The sequence below is a fragment of the Lygodium microphyllum genome, chromosome 6 (assembly GCF_053477565.2).
Source record: "Lygodium microphyllum isolate KBCC chromosome 6, Lygodium_microphyllum_v1.1.10, whole genome shotgun sequence".
Lineage (NCBI taxonomy): Eukaryota > Viridiplantae > Streptophyta > Polypodiopsida > Schizaeales > Lygodiaceae > Lygodium > Lygodium microphyllum.
This window is the reverse complement of record NC_141140.1, coordinates 34,253,703-34,280,532: the sequence shown is the minus strand read 5'-3', so window position 1 is coordinate 34,280,532 and position 26,830 is coordinate 34,253,703. Positions and strand designations below refer to the sequence as shown.

The following is a 26,830-nucleotide window of genomic DNA, read 5'->3' as shown; positions in this document are numbered from 1 at the left end:
TTGCAATGGATGTTAGAAATAAGCTAAAACGCGGAAGAAGCTAAAACACAGAAGAAGCAAAGTGTCTTCTAGCCATGGGCATTTAACCCACCACTTGCAATGGGTGTTAAAAAGAAGCTAAAACATAGAAGAAGCAAAGTGTCTTCTAGCCATGGGCATTTAACCCATCACTTGCAATGGGTGTTAGAAAGAAAGGGGGAGGAGAGGGGGACACAAGTAAAGTATGGAGTGAGTAAAGTTTGTCAACAAATCACACCAAATGGATATATATTGATATTCGATGGTACACTTTGGCTAGCAAGAAAAAGGTGAAGTGAGGGCTTCATGCTAAAACAATAAACACATGTAAGCAAACACGAGCCTAAAGTGGACACAATATACAAAGCATGGAAACTACAAATACCAAGGGATCAATTGAAAATTCTTAAGAATCAATGGACCTTCAAGCTACCACTAAAGGACAAGGTCTTTGTATGGAAAGGTAGCCATGGGGGCTCTCTAATGGTAAATGCTTTTGTAGGAGAGATAAATCACTAAGACCACCCTTTTGGAATGGATGTAAAGGTTCCAAGGCATAACAAGACATTCTATCTCCTCTTAGTTGAGATAGTGGAGTTTTGTATATTTCACAAGCTTGGATTGCATGGTATATACAAAGAGTTTTAGTTATTAAACTCTCAATACCCTAGCTCTTCAAGCTTTTGAAAAGCTAGAGTGAGGCTTGTTGGGGAGGATAAAAGCAAAAGTCAATTGACAGGTGATAGTATACATAGCTAGATGGTGTTGCAATATAGCATGTATGCTAGGAAAGCTATAAAGAGAATTTGGCTTCAAGTGTAGAATCGATAGCTTAGCCAAACATGCTCAACCTTTGTACCTAAAGTTAATTTTAATGTTATTATCTTTTAGAGCTTAAAAAGTGTTTATAACAAATGTTAGATTTGTATGGAAGGTAGTCATGGGGGCTCTAGTAGCAAGAAATTCTCTCTCACCTTAGTTTTTCAAGGTTGAGAACGTGAGGTAGTGGAGTTTTGTATATTGAGAGGCTTGGATTGCATGGTATGTACCAAGAGTATTAGTTATCAAATTCAAAATCTTGGCCCTTCAAGTTTTTGGAAAGCCAAGAGTGAGACTTGCTTAGTGGGGACAAAAAGCAGAAGTCAAGTCAGAGGTGTAGGTAGTATACAGAGCTAGATGGTATTGGAGTATAGCATGTATGCTAGGAAAGATGGATAAAAAGAATTTGGCTTCATTAATATGTTTTTGCAGTTTTTTAAGTTTATAACAAATGTTAGATGCGACAGTTCTTTCTTGTATCAAACTTCAAAAGTTTTAGAAGTATTGGTAGAGTGTCGGTGATTATGGGTGTGTGAGTTCAAACCCTACGTTCCACCTAGCCGGTGATTATGGTAGCATTTATTGATTGAAAAATGGATGTGCAATTGTGTACTTTATCAACACCACCAAGTCCAATTAACTGAGCATGAATAAACACTGACATGAAGAAGAATGATAGACTAACATACATGATTAAAAAACAGCATCAGTGGCAATAGACTCGTTTACCTTGGACTCATTTGATCGTGAAGTTGTTTCTCTCTTGCATCAATCTTCAGCCACAACTCACAAGAGCGCCGTTATTCTTCAAACAAGAGAAATGCTGCATAAAGGAAGCACCTACAATCCTTGACAGAGTACACCACATAATGTTGACCTGGCTTAGAGACAGCATTACTCTGCTAATAGGTGTGTCATATCATTAGCAGAGGCATCTCATTGCCCTTTCAAAGAGTCATTGTAAAAAGGGTAAAAGCCAGCTGCCATACCACAAGCATTTCCCTATCCCCTGGTGACTATGGCCCCAACACCTAATGTTTACGAATCCAAGCACTGACCACCAAGTTTCTCAAGGCCATCTTCACAATTCTTTGGTTAGTGTTTGCACCATTTTGTCCACCAAGTTTTCTTTTGGGCATAGGCATCGTTTGCTTTTCAAGTGTTACAGCAACTGTATACACAACCACCAGATCTACAAATGGAACATCATACAGCAGAATGCATCAACATGTCTTCAAAATATGCATTTGCACTTACCTGAATGAATGCCAACCAAGATGACTTTTAGCATCTTATCCACCATACCAGAAAGATCACGAACAGAAGACTAACTTACAGCCAAGTTGAGACAAATAAGTCATGGCCACAATGCAAGGAGGATGATTTGAGCATCTTTACAACGAAGGTGGAAATTTTCACAAAGATGAGAATGCAGCCAGAGAAAAACAAACCTTTATGACAAGCATCTCAGTAATGCTGCTGCAATTGCACATTGAGCACAGCATTGGCTATTTGAGGTTACTTTCACAATTCTTGTTTGTTTTGGAGAATCTGCAGCGAGCTTCCCTCTTGCTTCTTGATGCCACATTGCCAAGTAGAAGCTCATTGCAAGACTTGACCTTGGTGCTACATCACCAAAGAACACATCTTTATACAAAGCGATGTGAAGCATACCCGGAAGCACAAGCATCGTGTTGTGCCAGAGGGATTACCCATATCTGACATGACAGTGAGTGGTAGGTTGGTAAGTTGTGAATATGGTGTGGGAATGTCCATTTGCGGCAGAAACTATAACCTTGCTAAAGACGTGTACAGGAAGAAGGTAATTAACGATACCTCCACCAGTCTCTTGTTGCATGCACCTAGATAAGGTCCAGAACTGTAAAGAAGACTGGACTGCACACATAACAAATCCATGCAAGCTTGAATATATCCTCTAGTAAGTAATTGTGACTCTCTTTGGCTGGAGATTACGAGTATGGACATGAAGATCGTCTGCCCGCCGATCCTTGCAGAATCTCCAAACACACATATACTTGGTTGATCAGTGAAACTAGTAAGCTCGACTCATATTTACACATGCCCTCATTGCGTTTATGGCATTGCGCTACCACGGACCAGTGCAAGTCCTCCTTAGAGGAGGCCATTTACCTCCTTCCTTTTCAATCAACGAAGGCATCACAGCCATTATCTACAAGAGCAAAAATGTTTTTAAAAAGGTAAGTTAGTACATCAGAAGATTTAAAAGTGGATCAAGCATATTTAAGAATTAAAAAAATCACTAACATAATTATGTCCCAAACTCCAGAACTGACCCTTCATTAACTCAGGATACCAAATAGCTCATTCAAGAATAAGCACTTTCCTTCTTATTATGATTGAAGCATGGGTATTATTACCATCTACTAAGTGAGCCCTTGATGAGCCCTCCTTGCATGAAAGGTACACATAAGTAATGCTTACTGTGTGAATCAGTCATAAGACCTTTTGCATGAAAGATACACATATGGTCTCACTAATTATTGCTTACTATGTGAATCGGTCATGAGATCCCCTTGTATGACTACTACTTGCACTGAAGGATTTCCTCAAGTTATAAGCACGCTCTTCACTTAAGTTGACACAAGTGCCTCCAATGAGCACATCTTATTTCCATTCACTCTAGATCTCGTGTGTACTCCATGGTCATCCAAGTTTCCAACAAGTGGCAGACAATGCCAAGTAAGGCCATACGCTTTTTGTTACAGGAAGAGCCATGCCGTCAAATTTGTAAACAAGCCTCTTGTACGTGACACGTACAGTCACAGGCACTAATTAGTCCCAGAAACCTTGAAACTTGTACCCACAAATTTCTAAACCAGACCTAGTAAGGGCAGTGCTATGTGATCAAGTCTCAACAACCTGATTATGCGCATATTAACAGTGTTTACATACTTGATACAACTGCAAACGCTTTTGGGAGGCTGATCACATGTTTACTACATCTTTGTATGTGATGAAAAACCTCTTTAATTAACAGCCTATAGCACAGATTACCAAACTCACGAACTGTTGAGACTCATGTAAAGCTGTTACAGCAATGCCTGAAAGCTGTCATTTAAACCAGGTGGACAAAGTAGTCATAGCAAAGAGCATGTCTTTCCTTTTCTTGCCAGCCTACAATATCCACTTCCAATTCCTTAGCTGTGTGCATAAGGCAACCTTCACCCACATGTGAGAACATGTATGAATCAGAAGACATTTAATAGGTCTAAGTGTAGAATAGCATTTCCATTTTCACTAAAAGTGAGATTATATGGCCAGTAATACATGCTCATTCTAAGCAAGCCTCTGTGCAGGAGACACCAGCTTTGTCATCTCACTACACAGGAGAACCTAACACATATAATGGTAAAGGCTCATTAATATAAAATCTACAAGCTTTCCAAAGCGTTTTGGCCTTACAATCATTTGAGAAAGACCTGCTATCCCTGCAAACATACATGTCATCACCACATTTAAACAGCACTACCTTTATGAAGCTCAAACTCCTTAATAAGCAAGATGTTCCAATTCATGAAGTAGATTTTCTGCACACCACAAACAGAACAGGCTCAATAAGAGCACGTTTATACATGAGTAGCAATTGATTAGTACCTGCCTTTTCCGACGTTCAGCTTCTTCTTCCTGTAAAATGTCAAGAAACACAAGAAATGAGCCATAAGTGAGAATCTTTACAGGCAGTATGAAGCATCAATGTTTGAATTATTGTTATAAAAGTCGTTCTAGTACTATCTTAACTATTTGGGAAGTTTTAGGTAGTAAATTCATCTATTTACTTCATGTCTAATAGAAATAGCTATAAACATTGAGGCTTGAAACAGTGAAAGCACAAGATGATACTGTGACTAACAACATAAAACAACAATGGTTTCACTTAACATGTGTAAAGGACATGTAACAAGCCATGTGACAAATCAAATGTGGCAAGACAAATGCTTGGACTTGCTGTGCCCCCAACACCCCCCCACACACATACCCCCTCCCCCCCCCCCCCCCCCCCCGCGGATGCACGTGCACTCGTTCACTCACTCAACACAGCACAAAAAGGTAACACGATATATGAGAGCAAGGTATACTCTTGTAGTATTCAATGAAAGAAACGGTACAACATAGGCACATCACAGGACTACACCCTCGTGACGCCGCACATATGAGGGTTCACCACTAGGTATAGGGAATCACACATAGAGTGGAAACCAAGTAAGGGTCAAAGTCACTACTACTCCCTATATAGGTGTTTCTAGTAGCAACGCCATGGCTTAGCTACAAAGCCCTTACACTCACCTCCACTTACTGGATTGTTGTCCTCAGCAATTTAAGGGTAGAGTTCATTGACTCATCCGGGGTCTTAGCACAGCTTCTTCTAATAAGCTGGCCAGTGTTTGCCAGTTGACACATTAGCGGGGTCTTAACACAGCCTTTACTATCAGACTAATCAGTGTCTACCACACTATGACTTGGCGGTCTTAACACAGCTTTTCATATCAAGCCAGTCAATATTTGCCCATCTAGACTGCTTTGTTGCTTGGTTTATTCTTACTACCATGCGGGTCCACCCTCGACTCAATTACATTTGAGGGGTGGAGGTGTTACTAGGCCTATGATAAGGCAAGTGATGACTCAAGGGGCATTGGAAGCATTGTTAGGATTCTCCTTGAGCCAAATGGTGGTGAAGCCGTCATTGCCATGTTCGTGAGTCTCCGCTTCCAAAATCCAAGTGGCTTCTTTGAGAGGGCACCCTTTCCACTTGGTGAGGTACTCGGGGTACCCTTTGTGTTGCCGGCACCGAACGAAGGCTTCTACTGAAGGGGACATTGGAGTAAAATAGTGGAACGTGCCGCCCCCATTGGTTGTCGCAATAGAACCGACACAAAAGGCAGGCATGAAATGCATTATGGACGCAAATGCTTTCTGGGAAGTTGAGCTTGTAGGACTTGAGCGATGCGGTAGGATCCATAGTAGCGGTGATTGAATTTGGGACGCGTATTCTTTGGGAGAGACATATGCTTGGAGCTGACAAGGACCATGTCTCCATTGGTAAAGAGTATCGCCTTACACTTCTTGTTTGCCTGTTCTATCATGGTGATTTTGCTCCTTTTCAAACTCTGCTTAGTTGCTTTGTCACAGTCTCTCCATTTCTTCAAGAATTCTTCTGCATCCTAATCTTCAACTTTGGCAACTCCTGAGGCTAAGGCAAGGGGTGTGATTACTTCTTTTCCCATAGCTAACTTCAAAGGGTGTGTAGACCATAGTGGAGTGGATTGAGCTCTTCTAGTGAAATTCGAGCACATCAAGGTACAAGGCCCAATCTTTTTGGTCCACGCGGGCATAGCTCCTAAGATAGTCTTCAATGCCTTGGTTCACTCTCTCTGTTTGCCCATCTGTCTCGGGGTGGAAGGAGGATAAGAATCCCAACTATGTTTCCAGAGTCTTAAAGAGTTCCTTCCACATGTCACTCATGAATCTACCATCTCTATCTGAGACAATGGCTAAGGGAAAGCCATGCAGCTTGAACACATCGTGCAGAAGAGGTGGGCTACCTCCTTGGCATTCAATGGTGGCTTAGCAAGTATAAAGTGAGATTGCTTAGGGAAATAGTCCACCACTATAAAGATGATGGTGATACCATGGGATTATGCAAGCTCCACAATAAAATCCATGCTAATGACATCCCATGGCCGGCTAGATATTGACATTGGTTGAAGTAATCCTACTAGCTTGGAGCATGGCGCCTACACAAGTTGGCAAGTAGAACATGTTTTGATATAGTCTATGAGTTCTTCCTTCATGTTTGGCCAAAAGAACTACTTTTTGAGTGCTTCAAGTGTCTTTCTTTGTCCCTTATGCCTACCTAATTTTTCATCATGCACTTCATGTAATATGACCTCCACACTATTGGAAATGTACAACCTCTTGCCTACAAATAGAATTCCCTCCTCTAGGGTATACATGCCATGCGGTACTTTGTCAACTTTCACCTCTTCTATAATCTTCTACATTTCTCAGTCATGTTCCAAAGCCTCCTTTACTAACTCAAGGAAGTTGCTATTGACCACACTAACAACTTTCAAATCGGCCTTGTGACTTAGAGCATTTGCGATCGTGTTGGTGAAGCTTAGCTTGTGTTTGATCTCCAAGACGAACTTTGCTAGAAAGTCGAGCCATCGAGCTTGTTTGGCAAACAACTTTGGTTGGGATTGAAAATTTTTGAGTAATACGTTGTCTGTGAAGGCCACTGTGTGTTTGTCTTGAACATAATGCTAGACAGTGAATCACTGCTGGCATCTCCTTCTCGTGTGTGCTCCATTTGGTTTCTGTATATGTGAACTTCTTGGATTCATAAGCTATGGGGTGGCCATCTTGCACCAACACTCCCCCAATGCCAAAATCTGATGCATCTATGGGGATTTCGAAGGTCTTTGTAGCGTTAGGCACTTTGAGTACGAGGGTTTGACTCATACATTTTTTCATCAACTCAAAAGCGGCTTGTTGCTTGCTTCCCTACGTGAAATTGCCATCTCCTTTGGTGAGATGGAATAGTGGTGCAGTTACTAGGCTATGATTCTTGATGAATCTTCTATAAAACACCATGAACCTTAGGAATTCCCGAAATTCCCTCACGACAGTCTTTAACACAGGCCAATTCTTTACTACTACTTTCTTGGGATCTACTTTGATGCCCGCCTCGCCTACGATGAAACCTAGGAATTCTAACTCCTTCACTACAAACTCACATTTTTCACACTTGGCATACAATTTGTGTTGTCTCAACTTCTCAAAAACTAGGTGTAAGTGTCTTTTGCGTTCCTCTGGAGTTTTACTATACACTAGGAGATCATCTGTGTAGAAATGATAAAGGCATCTATTTTGAGCCGGAAGACTCCATCCATTAGGCCACAAAAGGTGCACTGCCCATTACTCAATCCAAAACCTTGACGAGCCATTCAAAGCTTCCATATCGGGTACAAAAGGCTGTTTTGAAAATGTCTTCTTCTGCTATACGAATCTAATGGTATCCTGACCTAAGGTCTATACGACTGAAATATTTGGCTCCATGTAGTCTATCTAAGAGGTCTTCAACTAAGGGCATGGGATACTTGTTCTTGATGGTGATCTTATTAAGGGCCGCATAGTCTACACATAGTCAAAGTCCCCTATCCTTCTTCTTGACAAACAACACTAGGGCACCGAACAAGGATTTGCAAAGTCGGATGAAACCTTGCTCTTCCAATTCATGTAGTTTTTTCTTCAACTCCATGAGTTCCGTGTGATTCATATGATAGGGGGCTCTAGCCGGTGGGACTACCCCTAGGATTAGCTCGATCTTGTGGTCTACTTCTCTTTCGGGTGGTAGGCCTTTGGGTAGTTCCGTTGGCATCACATCCATATACTCCTCAAGTATTGCTTCCACTTCTATATTGCCAACTTGGGGTTTAGGCTTCTTGGTGACCTCTTGCTCAATGGGTCGAATCATACATAAATACACCATGTCTCCCTACTTTACTCATTTCTCCACTTATTTGGCGCTGCAGGTCATGATGCCTAATGTGGGTAACTTGGTGAGACGGTGCTTGGGTTGGTGCTCCTGGTTTGTTAGCTACTCGTTTCGCCGTTTGGCATGAGACTCCAGCTTTGTTCTCCTTCATCTACACTTTGATTGATGTCTTGCCTGGCAATTGCATTCTTTCACAGGGTGCCAGCATCATCTCATTAACACCCTTCCCAAACATTGCAATGACATACTTGTCATAGAACTTCAAACCTAAAATGACTTCAAAATTGTCCATGGGAATGACTAAGAAGTTGAGTTTGGCTTTCCATTTCCCTACTTCTACTTGCACTGCAAAGACCTATTTGACTTGACAATTTGAATCCATGTTTGGCTACACAATCTAGGGTGATAAAGTTGTGGGTGGCTCCTATGTCTACCATGATGGCTTGATCCCCTTCACTCGCTCTACCTTTGAGGTATTAGTCTTAGACTACTGCTACGCGGGCCACCATGCATTGGGAACAAGCACTAACTATCCCCACCCTCGGGTGGTCTAAGCTCTCTTCGCTTCCACTGGGGACATCCTGGATGCGCAAGGATTGTGGCTCCTCTCCTCCATACACACTAGTGATTGCTACTCTAGACCCACTTAATGAGGTTGTGTCATCCATGGGGCATCTGTTTTGATAGTGAAGTCCCTCGCACTTGAAACATCTAATCCCTGTGGTTGAGCCTCGGGGTCTCCACCATGATGTATTTGATCCCATGGACCCATACGACGCACTTGGAATTGGTCTGTAGTGGTTGTTTCCCCATCAACCAATTGCTCCTCTTCGCACCAAGGTGGATTGTGATGCGGCTGGGTTTATGCCTAAGACTTGACCCCGCACCTCCTGGAAGGGACCTCTAGAGGTATTGGATCTCGAGGTCCAAGAGTTGTTGGTGAGGTTGGTACTGAATCTGGTCTAGCTCCCTTGGGTTGTCCTTCTCTCTTCTAGGTCAACTAGTCTTTCAGTCATCCTCATGGCCTTGGCTAAACTGGTTGGCTCCTATCTCTCCACATCTCTTCTAAACCATTCTTCCATGCCAAATAGGAATCCATGTAACTTAGTGTCAGTGTCCATGTTGGATAGCTGCAACATCAGTTGCCTATATTGCTAACATACTCCATCTTTCCTTGTGTTTGCTTGAGATTTCTCCATTCATCCCTAACTTTGAATTTCTCCATCTTTGGGATAAAGTAGTCTTTGAGTTCCTCTTGGAGTTCTTGCCATGAAAAAATAGTGCATCCTTGATTCTTTTCTAGTAGGTACCAACTAGCAGCATCTTCCTCTAAGTAGATGACTGCCAGTTCTCCCTTCTTGTCTTCAATGATCCTAGCATACTTCAAGTATCTATCTACTTCTGCAATCCACTTCTTTAAAATCACCCCACCTCTCTCTCCTTTGTACTTAGTGGATTGGGGCATTTTGAACTTGCCATAGTTGTCTTTTAAACAGTCACTCTCCTCCTCTTCCCTATGGTTTTGTCTTTTGTCTTTCTTCTTGTCCTTTTTCATGTTGCCTGCTTCAACTACCTTCTCCTTGTCTTTCCTTGTATCTTGAGCTCTCCTAGAAGTCTCCTCTCTACCTAACCTATCCGCCAACCTATCCATCTCTTGCAATTTGTGTTTTTTCTCCTCTTCCTGTTGTTGTATCACCCACTCTTTGTAACCCTACTCCACATCTAGTTTTCTTCTCCTTTCCTCCTCTTTCTCCTTCATTTGCATGTTTCTCCAAATTGAGTCCAACAAGCCTAGCATGCCCTCCAACTACCTCTCTAGGCCGGCTACTTTCTCCTCTTGAGCTACTCCCCATTCTTAACCTCAGCTCTTCTTCCTCTCTTCAACCGTTGAGATGGGCGCATTCTCTCTGTCGTCCTCCGTGTTGTCATGGAAAGCCACACCTCGGCTTTTGGTGTTATCAACGTGGGGAAACTGTGTTTTGTCTTCGAATGGTGATTGTGCCGCAGGGAAGCCGAATCATGTCTTCAGATGTTGACTTGTGTTGGGGTCACCATGCCAAGGGTCATCACGCTACCGGCCGACACAACTTGAGGCAACACGACGTGGGGTGACACAATATGGGGCGATACGACATGGGTCATCTCAACATGATTTCTTTGGGCCACTAGATCTCCTCTCCTCCTTCCGTGAGCACTCCACTCGGAGCAAGAGTTGCTCTGATACCAGTGTAATACACCTACACTCGTTCACTCACTCAACACAACATAGAAAGGTAACACGACATGTGAGAGCAAGGTATACTCTTATATTATTCAATGAAAGAAATGGTACAACATAGGCACATCCCAAGACTACACCCTCGTGACGCTGCACATATGAGGGTTCACCACTAGGTATAGGAAATCACAGACAGAGTGGAAACCAAGCAGGGCTCACAGTCACTACTACTCCCTATATAGGTATTTCTGGTAGCAACGCCATGGTATAGCTACAAGCCCCTTATACCCCTCTCCCCTCCTCACCCAAGGGACCCCTCTCAAAAAAGTTTTAAAAAATGATTCTTAGCCTAGAAAACAATCAGATGTACAAGAGGCTGTCTGGTCCACATGCAAAAGCCATGTCCACAACTAAAGAACAAAATCGAAAAAGCCACATAGCTACTAATAGAAAAATGGAACTTCTTGAAGCCCGTTAAATGTGTCCTTCACCATGAGGCATTTGTGAGAAATGCACCAGCTATGGAGGAAAGAGAAATGAAAGAGTGAGCAATAGACTATGTGAGAGCTGAAATGGTAGAGTATACTTAATGAAGGGGTGAGAGTGTGCAATGGCATGTGAGATAAAGGCGTTAGCTGAAGGGCTGAGCTGAGCTGAGAGTTAGAGAAGTGAACACAGAGATAGGTGTACCGTTGTGATGATACATAAAGAATAAAATAATGTATTTATATGTTAGGGTACATTAAGGGTGTATTCACATTCGTAAGTCTATTTACACAGAGACGAAGGGACTTTACATCCAACAACCTCCCACTTAAAGGCCCGAAGTGGTACCTTAGAGCTAACCAACTCCCACAAAATGAATGCAATGCTCATGTTGAGCCTTTGCAAGAGACTTAGTGAGAACATCTGCAGGGTTGTCTTGGGTTTTGACCTTAGTCAGTGTGACAAGACCATCATCCAAGACCTGTCGAATAAAGTGATACCGAACATCTATGTGTTTGGTACGTGCATGTAACATGGCATTCTTAACCAGACATACTGCACTCTGACTATCACAACCAAGCACTAAAGTACGTGAAGAGAACCAAAATCCTTGACCAGACGGCCAAGCCAAATAGCTTCCTTAGAAGCTTTAGTGGCTGAAATATATTCAGCTTCTGTTGTACTCAGTGCCACAATTTTCTGCAATCTTAAACACCAAGAGATAGCCCCATCAGCCAAAGTAAAAACATACCCACTGGTAGATTTCCTAGTATCAAGATCTCCTGCCATGTCTGAATCACAAAATCCCTGTAACTCTAGTGTACACTTTCCATAGCATATACACTTTTCTTGTGTATCTTTCAAGTATCGGAAGATACATTTCACTGCTTCCCAATGTGGCTTGCCAAGGTTAGACATGAATCTACTAGCAACTCCCACTGTATGAGCAATGTCAGGGCAAGTTGCAACTATGGTATACATCAAAGATCCACAAGCTGATGCATAAGGTATACCCTTCATGGCACTAGCAACTGCATTATCCTTAGGGCAATCAGATTTGCTAAAATTGTATGTGGCGGTAAAGGCACACCAAGAGGCTTAGCAGCAGCCATGTTAAACCTATCAAGTACATTGTTGATATACTTGTCCTATGAGAGAAACAACAAATGCTGCCCTTTGTCTCTTTTAAGGCGCATGCCAAAATGTATTCAGCTGCCCCCAAATCTTTCATAGAGAAGGCTAAACTTAGCTGCCTTTTAAGAGCATTCAAAGTACTCTTATCCTGCCCTGCAATCAGCATGTCATCCACATATAAAACCAGCACAATAAGGCTGCCATCATCAACCTTTTTAGTGTATAAGCAGTGATCTGCATGACTACATTTAAATCCATGGTTGAGCATAAAGGTATCAAATTTTTTGTACCATTGTCTAGGGGCTTTTTTCAACCCATATAAGCTGTGTTTCAGCTTACAAACCAAATGCTCTTTACCTAGAATAGCAAATCCTTCTGGCTGTTTCATGTACAGCTCTTCATCCAAGTCACCATGAAGAAAAGCAGTCTTCACATCCATTTGATCCAACTCTAAATCCAAGGATGCAGTGAGAGAAAACAAAACACGGAGTTAGTCATCTTCACCACTAGTGAAAAGACCTCCTAGAAGTCTATGCCTTCCTTTTGTGTATAGCCCTTAGCAACCAGCCGTGCCTTGTACTTGGGCTTCCCATCAATACATTTCACTTTGTAAACCCATTTATTAGGAATAGCTTTCCTATCGTTGGGCAAAGCTACAATCTCCCGTGTGTTATTTGCATATAGAGACTTTATCTCTTCCTACATAGCAAGCTCCCACTTTCTCTTGTTTTCACATGACTGTGCCTCTTTAAATGTCAGAGGCTCACCCTCATCAATCAACAAAATGTAATCCAAAGATGGCTGAAACCTCTGTGACTGCCTTCTGACACATGTAGACCTTCTTACCCAATGATCTGTATTATCATGCAATGGGCCTACATCGTGAGGAATGTGCACCCCATCACCAAGTGGTTGATTTTCAGCATTTTCTTGCTGCTGTAACCTGTTTTCAGCATGTTCTTCTTGCTATCCTATTTCATCCTGTGCATCTATTTGCTGTCCATGATCTTCTGGCTGTAGCACAATAGGTTGCTGGTCATTTTCAGCATTGAAAGGGATAGAACTTTCAGCTAATGGCTATTGAATGGCTGGCTGTTCATGCTGAAATTTAACCTTCTTTTTGTCAAGATCACCATGTGTAGCATTTTTCAGCAACTTTGCCTCATTAATTACTACATCTGAGCTGCGGACTATCTTCCTGCCCCGAGGAAGCCAAAGTCTATAACCCATCTCTCCCTCATCTCCAAATCCCATGAAGATGCTTTGCCTCATTAATTACTACATCTGAGCTGTGGACTATCTTCCTGCCCCGAGGAAGCCAAAGTCAATAACCCATCTCTCCCTCATCTCCAAATCCCATGAAGATGCCCTTGATGGATTACATGTCTAGTTTGGTCCTTTGTTCTACAAGTACATGCACAAAGGCATCACGGCCAAAGACACGCAAATAGTCATATGAAGTAGGTTTGCCAAACCAAACCTCTTTAGGAATGCCATTTTCCAATGCACAATTGGGAGAGGGATTGCATACATGAACTGCAATTTTAAGAGTCTCTCTCCAGAACTACTGTGGAAGATTAGCTGTGGACAGCATGCATCTGACTCTCTCACAAAGTGTGCAATAAATCTTTTAGCCACACCATTTGATGCAGGATTATAAGGGGCTGTCAACTCCCTCTTAATGCCATGCATCTCACAAAACCTCTTATGGCTTTCAACTTAAGCCCTTTTTGTGTGGTAACAAAAGCATGAAACTTTTTAAAAGCATCCAACACTTCCTTTTTGCTCTTAAGTATATACACCCATGACTTTCTACTGAAATCATCAATAAAAGTAACAAAGTAGCCTACACCCCCATACAAATTAACGAGCATAGTACACACATTAAAGTGTACCAAGTCAAGAGCATTAGACTTCTTAACGACACGAGAGTAATAAGAAAACTTCACTTGTTTTTCATATAAGCAATCATTACAAATTTCGAGACCAGAGCCTTTTACAACAAATCTCCCTAAAGAGGAGAAAACCTGAAGGCCTTTCTGGCTCATATGACCAAGTCTTTTGTGCCAAAGCTCCATCTGTGAATGGACTTCAACCACAGCCAAGAACTTGCCAAGCAATGCTTTACAATGCAAGTAATACAAAGTCTCCCTTTTGTTGCCTTTAACAATTAGCATAGAGCCCTTATGGACCTTCCAAGATCCACCACCAAAGGTAGTAAAATACCCTTTAGCATCAAGCTGTCCAACTAATAGTAGACTTTTCTTTATGCCAAGTACAAATCTGACATCCTACAAAATCAGCTCTTGGCCATTTTCAAGAGCCAAGTGAATGGTGCCAACACCCTCTATCTCACATGCAGAGTTATTACCCATGTAAACCTTGCCTAGGCAACCTACAGTATTCAGAAAATGACTCCAAAGAGGGGGTAACATGAAAAGAGGCACCGATGTCCACTATCCATGATTGTAACAGCCCATCATGAGCTGAAAGTAAGGCATCAATTACCTCCTTTTTCGTGATGTGCATATCACGTATTACTGCCATAATGTTTGCATCATTACATGAGGCTACAACAAGTATCTCTTCAGGTCAGGAAGCTCTTCAATGACCATACTAGATGCAACATTTGCCTTTGCAACTTCTTTTGAGGAAGAACTGTCATCATCTTTCTTATCATCCTTCTTTTTCTTACTCTGCTATTTCTTTCTTTCTTGCTCTTTCTTGAAGTACCGGCAATCGGGCTTTTTATGCCCTTTACACCCACACTGATAGCATGTGACATCCTGCTATTTGCCCTTGCTTTTGCTTTTGTTTTTCCCTTTATTGGTTGCATTACCCCTCTTTTCAGACCTGCCTCTCACATGGTAAGCTAAGCCATTGCTTTCACCACTAGACTTTCTTCTAATTTCTTCATTAAGAATTGAATCTCTTACACCATCAAAAGTCAAAGCAGGATTATTGCTAAGTGACACAACCAAAGATTCCCATATGTCAGGCAAAGTCATCAGTAAGAAAATAGCTTTCAATTTATCATCGAAAGCCGCCAAACCAGAGTCCTGCAAAACTAACTCAAAACCCCTGTGAAAGCACTCAAATGCTCAGATACTGGCTTAGACTCATCCAACTCCATGTTCACAAGTTTACGCATAAGTTACACTTGATTTACAGGAGTTGTATTTTCATAAGTGTTCTTAAGCTTTTTCCATATAGCATAACCTGTGTCAAGAAGCTTGATATCTATAAGTACATCATCAGTCACTGCCATCTTAATGTATGCAATGGCCTTCTTATTAAGTCTTGCCCAATCCACATCTGCCATAGCTGCATGCTTAGTCTCCAAGAGAGTATCTTCATAGTCCTTGAGAAACAAAATGCCTTGCATCCTATCCTTCCACAAGTCAAAGCTAGTGCCATCAAACCTCTTGATTTCAAATAGGGATTTAGTGTCACTGCTGCTAGAAGCGTTTGCAGCCATTTCTCAGCAATAAACCAGAAATTCAATGCTGCAATTTATGATAGAAAAAATGAGCTGAATATTCAGCTGATTTCAGTCCAATTTTTCAGCAAATAATAGCAAGATTCAGTCCAAGTACATGTACAGCAGTAGAATGAATGACTTTCAACAGTATGACTGCAATTTCAGCATACATTAAATGCATACATCACTGCCAAGTAACTCCCACTTCAGCAATATCACCAAAAATACATCTGCACCAATCTCAAATCTACAAATGATCACTAAGACTGCTGCAACATGAATAATCAGCAATACATCAACTCAATGGGAGCTGTCCAACAAGTGTACTGCATACGTATGTGCTCGTATCATCTTGTGATACCCAAAACACCAAGAAATCTCTGCAATTTCTCCAAACTCGCACAAGCGGGAGATAAAAATGCTCAAATCACTCTGCTTGTAACCACAAATTTTCTTCAGCAATATTCCCAAAGTGCATTTCATGCATTAACTTGCCAAAATCCACAGATTTCAACAAAAGCCCCAAAATTTCACTAAGCGATCTGCCTTGATTGCATTAGTACATGTTTCCAAAAGCATAAAATGGGCAAAATTAGCAAAATTTCACAAAATTTTGCAAAAGCCCCAAATTTCTCGGGTCCAATTGTGCACCAATGTCAACCAATCTGACTCAATTGAACAAAATTTCACCAATACAACAAAAGCCCTAAATTTTATGGGTCCAATGTTGAGAAATTTCACTCGAATGAGTAAAATTTCAATAAATTTGGTGAAATCCCCAATTCAAATGCACACAATGTCTACAATTTCTGACACAAATGCCTCAATTTTGCATAAGCAACACTCAACTTGAAAAAACCCCAATTTTTTAGGCCTAAATCTACACAAGTCTACGCACTATTCTTGCATGTGCGAACACCCAGAAGAGAGGAGGTAAAAATAACTCAAATATTTTTGAAAAAAACGGAATATGGGTCCGTTGACTCGCCGTCCAGGTCCATGACCTGTCAGGTGAGGTGGCGCCCGCCAAACTGCCGCCCATGCTGGTCGCGTTGCGCTTGGGGTCACTAGCGTGTCACGATTGGACGTGAAGTTGACTGCCTTTCTGTTGTCACGCTAGTCGTGCTGCACTTGGTTACTAGCATGTCGTGACTGGACGCGAAGTCCACTGCCTTTCTACCGTCACGCTAGCCGTCACACCCGTTTTTGTCTGGCTATCGTTGTCCACGCTAGACCTACCGTGGTCCTGCTTGACTGTCCCTGGTCCATGCTGGACCTGTCGTGGTCAGCCTGAATGTCGATGTCACCTGCGACTGTTTCCCCTCGCCTACGACTGCTTCCTCTCTCTTGTAGTTGTAGCTATCGCCTACACCTATCAATTGTGAGTGCTAGCTATTGCTTGCACCTGTCTTGGCACCTGCTTGCACTTGTCTCGTCTGTGAGCTTGGACTATCGCACTTTGATACCAGTTTGAAAGGGTGAGAGTGCACAATGGCGTGCGAGATGAAGGCGTTAGCTGAAGAGCAAAGCTGAGTTGAGAGTTAGCTTCACACTACAAACTAAATGACTAGGACATTATGCACTACCAATAGAACTACCAAATTCTAATACCCCCCTTAGTGTCAATGTGATGGAAGTACAAGAAGATTGATCACCAAAGGGTAGCAAGTTCAAGTACTTTCAAAAAGCCTCAAACTTCTCACGAGGTAGTGCTTTGGTGAAAATGTCGGCAACATTTTCCTGTGTAGGAACAAACATCAAACTGATATCTCCTACATAGTATCTCTCTCTAACATAATGATAATGTACCTCAATGTTTTTCATGCGAGCATGAAACACAAGATCCCATGCCACTGCAATAGCACTTTGACTATCAAAAAGAATGGGCATAAGACCCTCCAATGAAATTTGTAAATCGACTGACAATCTACATAGCCATACACATTTCTCTACTGCTATGAAGGCTGCCTTGTACTTAGTCTCACAACATGAGGTAGCCATTGTAGATCCTTTCTTACTTAGCCACAAAATGCATGAGCGGCCCAAAAAGAAACGATGTCCACTCGTCAACCACCTAGTGTCTGAATCACCAGCCCAATCTAAATCCTTGTAAGCTTGTAGGTGTAGGCCTCCTCCCTTGGGAAAATAATAAAGCATATTGTTGAGTACGTTGCAAATATCTAAAGATCCACTTAACAACTTGCTAATGTACTATCCGTGGGCTATGCATAAACTTGCTCACTTGAGATACTACAAATTATATGTTAGGATGTGTGTTGCAAAGGTAAATAAGACAGCAACTGTAAATTGCAATATCAAACATCTCTTCATCATCATGTATGGACAGCTTTAGCCCCAGCTCCATAGGAGTGCACATAGATTTGTAATCTTGCATATTAAACCTAGGCAAAAACTTATCCATATACTACGATTGTGACATGATGATGCCATGCTGATTTTGATTAAATTGAATCCCCTAATAGTAGTGTAAACAATCCATATCTAACATAGCAAAAGCATGTTTCAATTCAGCATCGAAATCTACAATTTTATGCTCTTTGAGTCTAATGAGCAGCATATCATCTACATATAGAACAATTACCAACAAGTCCCCCCTTTCATTCTTAATGTAGAGAGTGGGAGCAGTTGGACTATTTGTGAAGCTAATGCTGGTCAAATAAGCATCAATCTTAGAGTACCATGCACAAGGAGCTTGTTTTATCCATAAAGAGCTTTATGCAATTTGCAAACCATGTGTTCCTTGCCTTTCACCACAAACCCTGGAGGCTGTGACACATAAACATCCTCATGTAGGTCACCATTCAAGAATGTCATCTTAATGTCCAACTAATGTACTTTCCAACCATAATTTGCAACCATAGCAATGACACACCTAACTATACTCATATGGGATGCAAAAGCAAATGTCTCCTCATAATCTATGCCTTTCCGTTATGCATAGCCTTTGGTATCAATGGCTTTCTGGCCAAGTGGCAACTCAACAAGATCCCAAGGATTGTTGATGGCAATAGAATCCAATTCTTCTTACATGGCCTACATCCAATGTACATCCTATTGGGCTTCTTGCAAAGGAAGTAGGCTCATTATCATCTAACAATGAGCTCATGACTGTATATTCATCACAAGAATCATCTACTTCTGAAATATCAGCCAAATGAGCCCCTACATGATGTACTACATGTCTAGCACACCTTCTAGTGCACTAATGTTAGGGAGCATCTATTTTACTCTCCTAGGGAGTTTGCAACAGCCATCTTGAGACTGTTTTTGTTGCATTTACAGCAGCAGCCCTTTTTTGTTGTACTGCATGTTCCACTATTGGAGGCAAAGCATCATCAACTATCTATTGTTCGCGAGCATGTGATGCAGCAACAGCTCCTTGTAATAAGTATATCTGACCATTTACAACAGGCTCAGAAACCCAAAGAAAGTGGTAAGAGGTCTTTGTGAAAACATCACTAGAGTCATAGGTGGCTCGCATTTCAAATTGATCATGCGAAAAGACTGCATTTTCAGCAAAAATAGCATCTCTACTAACAAACACTTTCTTTGTGCGTGGATCATACAACTGATAGCCTTTGCTTTCGGAATTGTGGCCAATAAAAATGCAGTTTAAGGCCTTGTCATTGAGCTTGCCATGGAGCTTCTTCAGCGAGTGTGCATAGGCTATGCACCCAAACACTCGAAAGTAGTCAACCTTTGGTTTCTTTCCATGCCAAGCCTCAAAAGGTGCAATCGTCTTTAGTGCCTTAGTTGATGCACAATTCAAGACATGATTAGCACATTGAAGGTCTTGTAAAAATTACATGGCATAACGGACAGAATCCATGCAAGGAGTAAAGAATACACAACAAATATGAGAAGAACCAAAACTACTTTAATTTCAAAAGGATAGCCTGCCACATGAGGAAATCCAACCCCTGATGAAGCAGAAACCACAAAAACATAGGTGTTTGAGGTAGCAGGTGCTTGTTGGAGCTGTCACTAATACTAAGGAGGTGTCAGACTGCGAAATACAACCTAAGAGGTTAACGCCAAGTGGAGAGCACTGTTGCTAGTAGAGAGAGGTGATCTAGCAGCAAAAACACAAGTGCCTACTAATGCCAAATGGAGATGATGGTCGCTAGGTGGAGGAAGAGAATCTACAGCCAAAAACGCAAATACAATCTAATGCCAAATGGTGGAGATGATTGCCAGGTGGAGGAAAAGAATTTGCAACCCAAAATGCATCCTAGAAGGTGAAGGAGACAGGGCCCCTAGTGTAGGGAGGGATAAAGACCAAAAACTGCAATGTCCTCGAATGGGGTGTGAGCAGCAATGGAGAGATGTTGTAGGGAGGGATAAAGACCACAAATTGCAATGTCCTCAGGTGGGGTGTGAGCAGCAATGGAGAGATGGAAGAGAGTGACAGAATGTCAGAAGGAAAGAGTGTGGAGCCGAATGCATGGGTGGAGTCAATGTTATATATAGGCATAGATTGTCTAGAGTGTCGCCCGCCAAAGTCACTCGCATAGCACCCCAAGTCTCCCAAGTGGTGCCTAGAAAGCCTTTTTTGGGGATGTAAATGGAAACCAAAAATAGACATGGAGGGAAACAGTACTGAATGATATGGTTTCTCAACACCCCTTCTTCCAATCTCTACAAATCACAAGTGACATAGTCCCCAAGATCCTTCACAAGAAGTAGATTACACATCATAAAACTCCACATGGGATAAACTTATCCTCTTGAGTGAGGACTCCCAAAATGTTGTTGTGATCCTTGGTCCTGATTTGACATTGCTGCAAATAAATCACAAATTTAGCAACCAAACACTTCCAAGCTGAAGTGTGAAATGTACTATTCCAAGTACCAAAATCCTAACACACGATACTATTACAAATGCAAAACTGTCAAAACTATCAAAATCCTTGAAAAGCATGCCCACACTGCACAAATCAACACCCCATCTGCAATTTACAACAATTCAGTGCTGCACCACTGCATGGACCTCGAAATGTGTGCCAAATATTAAATTCAGCAACTTAATGCTGAAAATCCCCAAATTTTAGTGCAATTTCCTGGATTTGTACAAATTTCTTTGCCCAATCTGACATGAACAGCAAGACAATGCTGATGCAGCTCCTGTTACCTGTCTTGGGATGTGTGCCAAGCAAAGGGCCCAATTTTCTCCAACGAAATTTCAAGAAATTGAATAAATTTTAAACTTACAACCTGAAAAAAATGATGAAATGTCGCCTCAGGATGCGACAGACAGCAATCAGCAACTTTGATTTGCCTTGGGATGCATGCTGGATGTGAAAATCACAAAATCCCCAAATCTCTTAAACAAATGTCAAAGAAATTGCACAATTTCAACAATTTTGATGAAGATTACCTTGAAGGACCTTGAATGGGGCAAAAACCCCAAATATTGGGTAACATGATTGCCTCGGGAAGCATGCTGAAGACGTTGAGAACTTTTGTGATGGCAGCAAAAAGTGCAAACACCACAGTTGAAGCAGCAGTCTTCAAGACTGAGGTGGCAAACTCACAAGGCAGGTGCAGCTGGTGACAACGCTGCCAGGCAGCTGTGTTCAGGTGGTAGGCGGCACTGTGACAGGGTGGGCGCAAGCAACCAGGGCAGCTGATGCAAGCAACAGGGCTGTCGGAGCAAGGCAGCAGCAAGGCTATGTAGGACAGTGGGGAAGCAGCGGAGTACATCGCTGGCGAGCCTGACAAAAACTGAACCAACTGCTGCAAAAATAGGCTAGAAAAACTGAACGGCTGCTTGCCTGAATATGCCAAAAAAACTGGATGCAATGCTGATGTAGCATGTGGGGCAGCCAGCTAGCAGTGACAACTCAGACAAGCACTGGCATAGGCAGCAAAACCTTAGGAAATGCACACTAAACAGTGCAAAGACAAAAGAAATGCATACACAACTACCAAAGCTCCTCTGTCTCCATCAGACTCTAACACGAGCTCACAACTAGGAGATGACTGACTACCATACAATGAAATAGGCAAGCTAACACCCTGTCTCAGATCCTGGGAGTGTTTAAATGTTGGGTGTAAAGTCCCTTCGTCTCCGTGTAAATAGTCTTACGGGTCTGAACATACCCTTATTGTACCTTGTACCCTAACATATAAATACATTCTTTTATTCTTTGTGTACCATCACAAACGGTACACCTATCTCTGCGTTCACTCTCTCTAACTCTTAGCTCTGCTCTTCAACACGCCTTGATCTTGCACTCCATTGCGTACTCTCTCCCCTTCAAACTGGTATCAAAGCACAAAGTGCACGCTTCCTGAGGTCAAAGGCAAACATGGGGCAAGCAGTCGATGGGACTTCTGACTGACGGGCGCCAGGTGTAATTGACTAGTGCATAGGAACTGCACACAACGAAGTCCAAGTCGAGTGAGCAGCTGACGGGGGCACTGAGGTGCTCCAGGTCGAGTGTGTAGCTGACAACCAGCGCAGGCGAAGGACTGGACATGACTAGACAAGACTACTAGTTGACAGCTTTGCGACAATCAACAAGCGACTGGACAGCAGCAGCCAACACGTGACTGACAGGCCAACCTACGCAACCTGCGTAACTGACGAGTGTAACCTACGACTACAGACAGACAAACGCAACCTGCAATTGCCGATGGGCGCAACCTGCAACGTGCGTGACTGACGAGCCGAAGGACAAGATGTGATTGGCAGGTCAACGGACCTCGTCACATCACTTTTCAAAGGACCACAAATTCGTTTTTTTTTCTCTTTAAAATTCTCCTTGAATTTCCCCTTCGCCTGACGGGGTTCGCGTGCATAAGCACAAAATTCAGATTTGTGCATATTTATGCCTAGAAATCTAGAGTTTTTCAGATTGAGTGCTGCTCATGCAAAATTCAGGCATCTGCATCAGAAATTGCAGACATTGTGCCCATTTGAATTGGGGACTTCGCCAAACTTACTGAAATTTTGCTCATTTGAGTGAAATTTCTCAACATTGGATCCATAAAATTTGGGGCTTTTGCTATATTGGTGAAATTTTGTTCAGCTGAGTCAGATTGGCTGACATTGGTGTGCAATTAAGCCTGAGAAATTTGGGGCTTTTGCAAAATTTCGTGAAATTTTGCTAATTTTGTCCGTTTTATACTTTCGGGAACATGTATTAATGCAATCGGGGCAGATCGATTAGTGAAATTTTGGGGCTATTTAATGCGTGAAATGCACTTTAGGAATATTGCTAAAGCAATCTTGCGGTTATAAGATGAGTAATTTGAGCATTTTTTATCTCCTGCTTGTGCGATTTTGAAGAAATTGCAGAGATTTCTTGGTGTTTTGGGTATCAAAAGATTATATGAGCACATTCATGTGCAATACACATGTTGGACAGCTCCCATTGAGTTGACGTATTGCTGATTATTCATGTTGCAGCAGTCTTAGTGATCATTTGCAGATCTCGGATTGGTGCAGATGTATTTTTGGTGATATTGCTGAAGTGAGAGTTACCTAGCAGTGATGTATGCATTTAATGTATGCTGAAATTGCAGTCATACTACTGAAAGTCATTCGTTCTATTGTTGTACATGTACTTGGACTGAATCTTGCTATTATTTGCTAAAAAATTGGGCTGAAATCAGCTGAATATTCAGCTCATTTTTTGCTATCATAAATTGCAACATTGAATTTCTGGTTTATTGCCGAAAAATGGCTGGAAATGCTTCTAGCAGCAATGACACTAAATCCCTCTTTGAAATCAAGAGGTTTGATGGCACTGGCTTTGACTTGTGGAAGGATAGGATGCAAGGCATTTTGTTTCTCAAGGACTATGAAGATGCTCTCTTGGAAACTAAGCGTGCAGCTATGACAGATGTGGATTGGGCAAGACTTAATAAGAAGGCCATTGCATACATTAAGATGGCAATGTCTGTTGATGTACTTACAAACATCAAGCATCTTGATACAAGTTATGCTATATGGAAAAAGCTTAAGGACACTTATGAAAATACAACTCTTGTGAATCAAGTGCATCTTATGCGTAAACTTGTGAACATGGAGTTGGATGAGACTAAGCCAGCATCTTAGCATTTGACTGCTTTCACAGGGGTTTTGAGTCAGTTTTGCAGGACTCTAGTTTGGCAGCTTTCGATGATAAATTGAAAGCTATTTTCTTACTGATGACTCTGCCTGACATATGGGAATCTTTGGTTGTGTCACTTAGCAACAATCCTGCTTTGACGTTTGATGGTGTAAGAGATTCAATCCTTAATGAAAAAATCAAAAGAAAGTCTAGTGGTAAAAGCAATGGCTTAGCTTACCATGTGAGAGGCAAGTCTGAAAAGAGGCGTAATGCAACCAATAAAGGGAAAAGCAAAAGCAAAAGCAAGGGCAAACAACAAGATGTCACATGCTATCAGTGTGGGCGTAAAGGGCATAAAAAGCCCGATTGCCGGTACTTCAAGAAAGAACAAGAAAGAAAGAAATAGCAGGATAAGAAAAAGAAGGATGATAAGAAAGATGATGACAATTCTTCCTCAAAAGAAGTTGCAAAGGCAAATGTTGCATCTAGTGTGGTCATTGAAGAGCTTCTTGACACTGAAGAGATACTTATTGTAGCCTCGTGTAATGATGCAAACATTATGGCAGCAACACGTGATATGCACATCACCAAAAATGAGGTAATTGATGCCTTACTTTCAGCTCATGATGGGCTGTCACAATCATGGATAGTGGACAACGGTGCCTCTTTTCATGTTACCCCCTCTTTGGAGTCATTTTCTAAATACATTGTAGGTTGCCTAGGCAAGGTTTACTTGGGTAATAACTATGCATGTGAGATAGAGGGTGTTGGCACCATTCACTTGGCTCTTGAAAATGGCCAAGAGCTGATTTTGCATGATGTCAAATTTGTGACTGACATAAAGAAAAGTCTACTATTAGTTGGACAGCTTGATGCTAAAGGGTGTTTTACTACCTTTGGTGGTGGATCTTGGAAGGTCCATAAGGGCTTTATGCTAATTGTTAAAGGCAATAAAAGGGAGACTTTATATTACTTGCATTGTAAAGCATTGCCTGGCAAGTTCTTGGCTGTGGCTGAAGTCCATTCACAGATGGAGCTTTGGCACAAAAGACTTGGTCATATGAGCCAAAAAGGCCTTCAGGTTCTCTTCTCTTTAGGGAGATTTGTTGTAAAAGGCTCTGGTCTCAAATTTTGTAATGATTGCTTATATGAAAAACAAGTGACGTCTCCTTATTACTCTCGTGTCGTTAAGAAGTCTAATGCTCTTGACTTGGTACACTCTAATGTATGCACTATGCTTGTTGATTTGTATGGGGGTGTAGGCTACTTTGTTACTTTCATTGATGATTTCAGTAGAAAGTCATGGGTGTATATACTTAAGAGCAAAAAGGAAGCGTTGGATGCTTTTAAAAAGTTTCATGCTTTTGTTACCACACAAAAAGAGCTTAAGTTGAAAGCCATAAGAACAGATAATGGGAGTAAGTATGTCTCAAAAGAATTTAACAAGTTTTGTGAGATGCATGGCACTAAGAGGGAGTTGACAGCCCCTTATAATCTTCCATCAAATGGCATGGCTAAAAGATTTAATCGCACACTTTGTGAGAGATTCAGATGCATGCTATCCACAGCTAATCTCCCACAGTAGTTCTGGAGAGAGTCTTAAAACTGCAGTTCATATATGCAATCGCTCTCCCAATCATGCATTGGAAAATGGCATTCCTAAAGAGGTTTGGTCTGGCAAACCTACTTCATATGACCATTTGCGTGTCTTTGGCTGTGATGCCTTTGTGCATGTACCTGTAGAACAAAGGACCAAACTAGACATGAAATCCATCAAGGGCATCTTCATGGGATATGGAGATGAGGGAGAGATGGGTTATAGAGTTTGGCTTCCTCAGGGCAAGAAGATAGTACACAGCCGAGATGTAGTAATTAATGAGGCAAAGTTGCTGAAAAATGCTACACATGGTAATCTTGACAAAAAGAAGGTCAAATTTCAGTATGAACAGCCAGCCATTCAGCAGCCATTAGCTGAAAGTTCTATCCCTTTCAATGCTGAAAATGACCAGCAACCTATTGTGCTACAGCCAGAAGATCATGGACAGCAAATAGATGCACAGGATGAAATAGGATAGCAAGAAGAACATGCTGAAAACAGGTTACAGCAGCAAGAAAATGCTGAAAATCAACCACCTAGTGATGGGGTGCACATTCCTCATGATGTAGGCCCACTGCATGATAATACAGATCATTGGGTAAGAAGGTCTACATGTGTCAGAAGGCAGCCACAAAGGTTTCAGCCATCTTTAGATTACATTCTGTTGACTGATGAGGGTGAGCCTCTAACATTTAAAGAGGCAAAGTCATGTGAAAACAAGAGAAAGTGGGAGCTTGCCATGCAGGAAGAGATAAAGTCTCTATATGCAAATAACACATGGAAGCTTGTCATAGTTACTTGGAACAGGGAACGGGAACGGGAACGGGAACGGGGGGGAATGTCCAAGGTCGGGAAACGGAAACAGGGGGAACAGCACATGTCTTAAGTGCCCCAAATATACCCTGCATGACCCCAAATTTCCCCAAAGAATGTCCCTCTAATTGTCGCAATACCCCTCAATGCTTGAAATTGACCCAAATGTCCCAAAATTGACTCGATTATCCCCATAGCTCCAAATTGCCCTGAATTGCCCCAATTATCCCAATTTCCCTTGAAATTAGACAATATAAATGGATGAATACCTTGGAATTGAGGATAGGCCGAAATTTGATTGTGATTTGCAAGAGTTGATAATGTATCAAATTTGACTTTGCATGGACTCCTAATTGGCTTGTGGGTTGTCTTGACACTTTGAATCTTCAACCCTAGAGAGAGAGAGAGAGAGAGAGAGAGATTAGCGAGTGCACATTAGGCAATGGAGATGGGTGAACGTGTGGTAGAAGGAGTGTGACCTAAGCAAAAAGAAAAAACCAGAAAAAATGTCAATTTTCAGTCATTCAACAGGCTTGGAACGGCCATTCCAAATAGGGAATGGCACGAGGAAGAGCAAGGATTGGTAGGGAATGGCCTTGGGAACGGCATGGAACCTTCCCTGGCCGTTTCACCTCCTTGGAGGGTT

At 41.9% G+C, this 26,830-nt stretch overlaps 1 protein-coding gene across 8 annotated transcripts in view; it reads right to left on the bottom strand.

Annotated features, from left to right (window-relative positions):
• LOC148034451 (bZIP transcription factor TRAB1-like) overlaps positions 1-26,830 on the bottom strand; it is a 49,172-nt gene that overhangs the window by 4,935 nt on the left and 17,407 nt on the right. For 2 of the 8 annotated variants that reach the window (XM_087679396.1, XM_087679393.1), the window contains exons 4-5: positions 4,474-4,503; positions 1,567-3,028 (exon numbers count right to left, since the gene is read on the bottom strand). Coding sequence is in view for 7 of the 8 variants with exons in the window: in XM_087679393.1 (XP_087535519.1) it covers positions 2,945-3,028; positions 4,474-4,503 (114 nt within the window). In the remaining variant the exon portion in view is untranslated. The remainder of the gene's footprint in view (positions 1-1,566; positions 3,029-4,473; positions 4,504-26,830) is intronic. The other 6 variants (XM_087679389.1, XM_087679394.1, XM_087679387.1 and 3 more) reach the window with 6 other exon arrangements.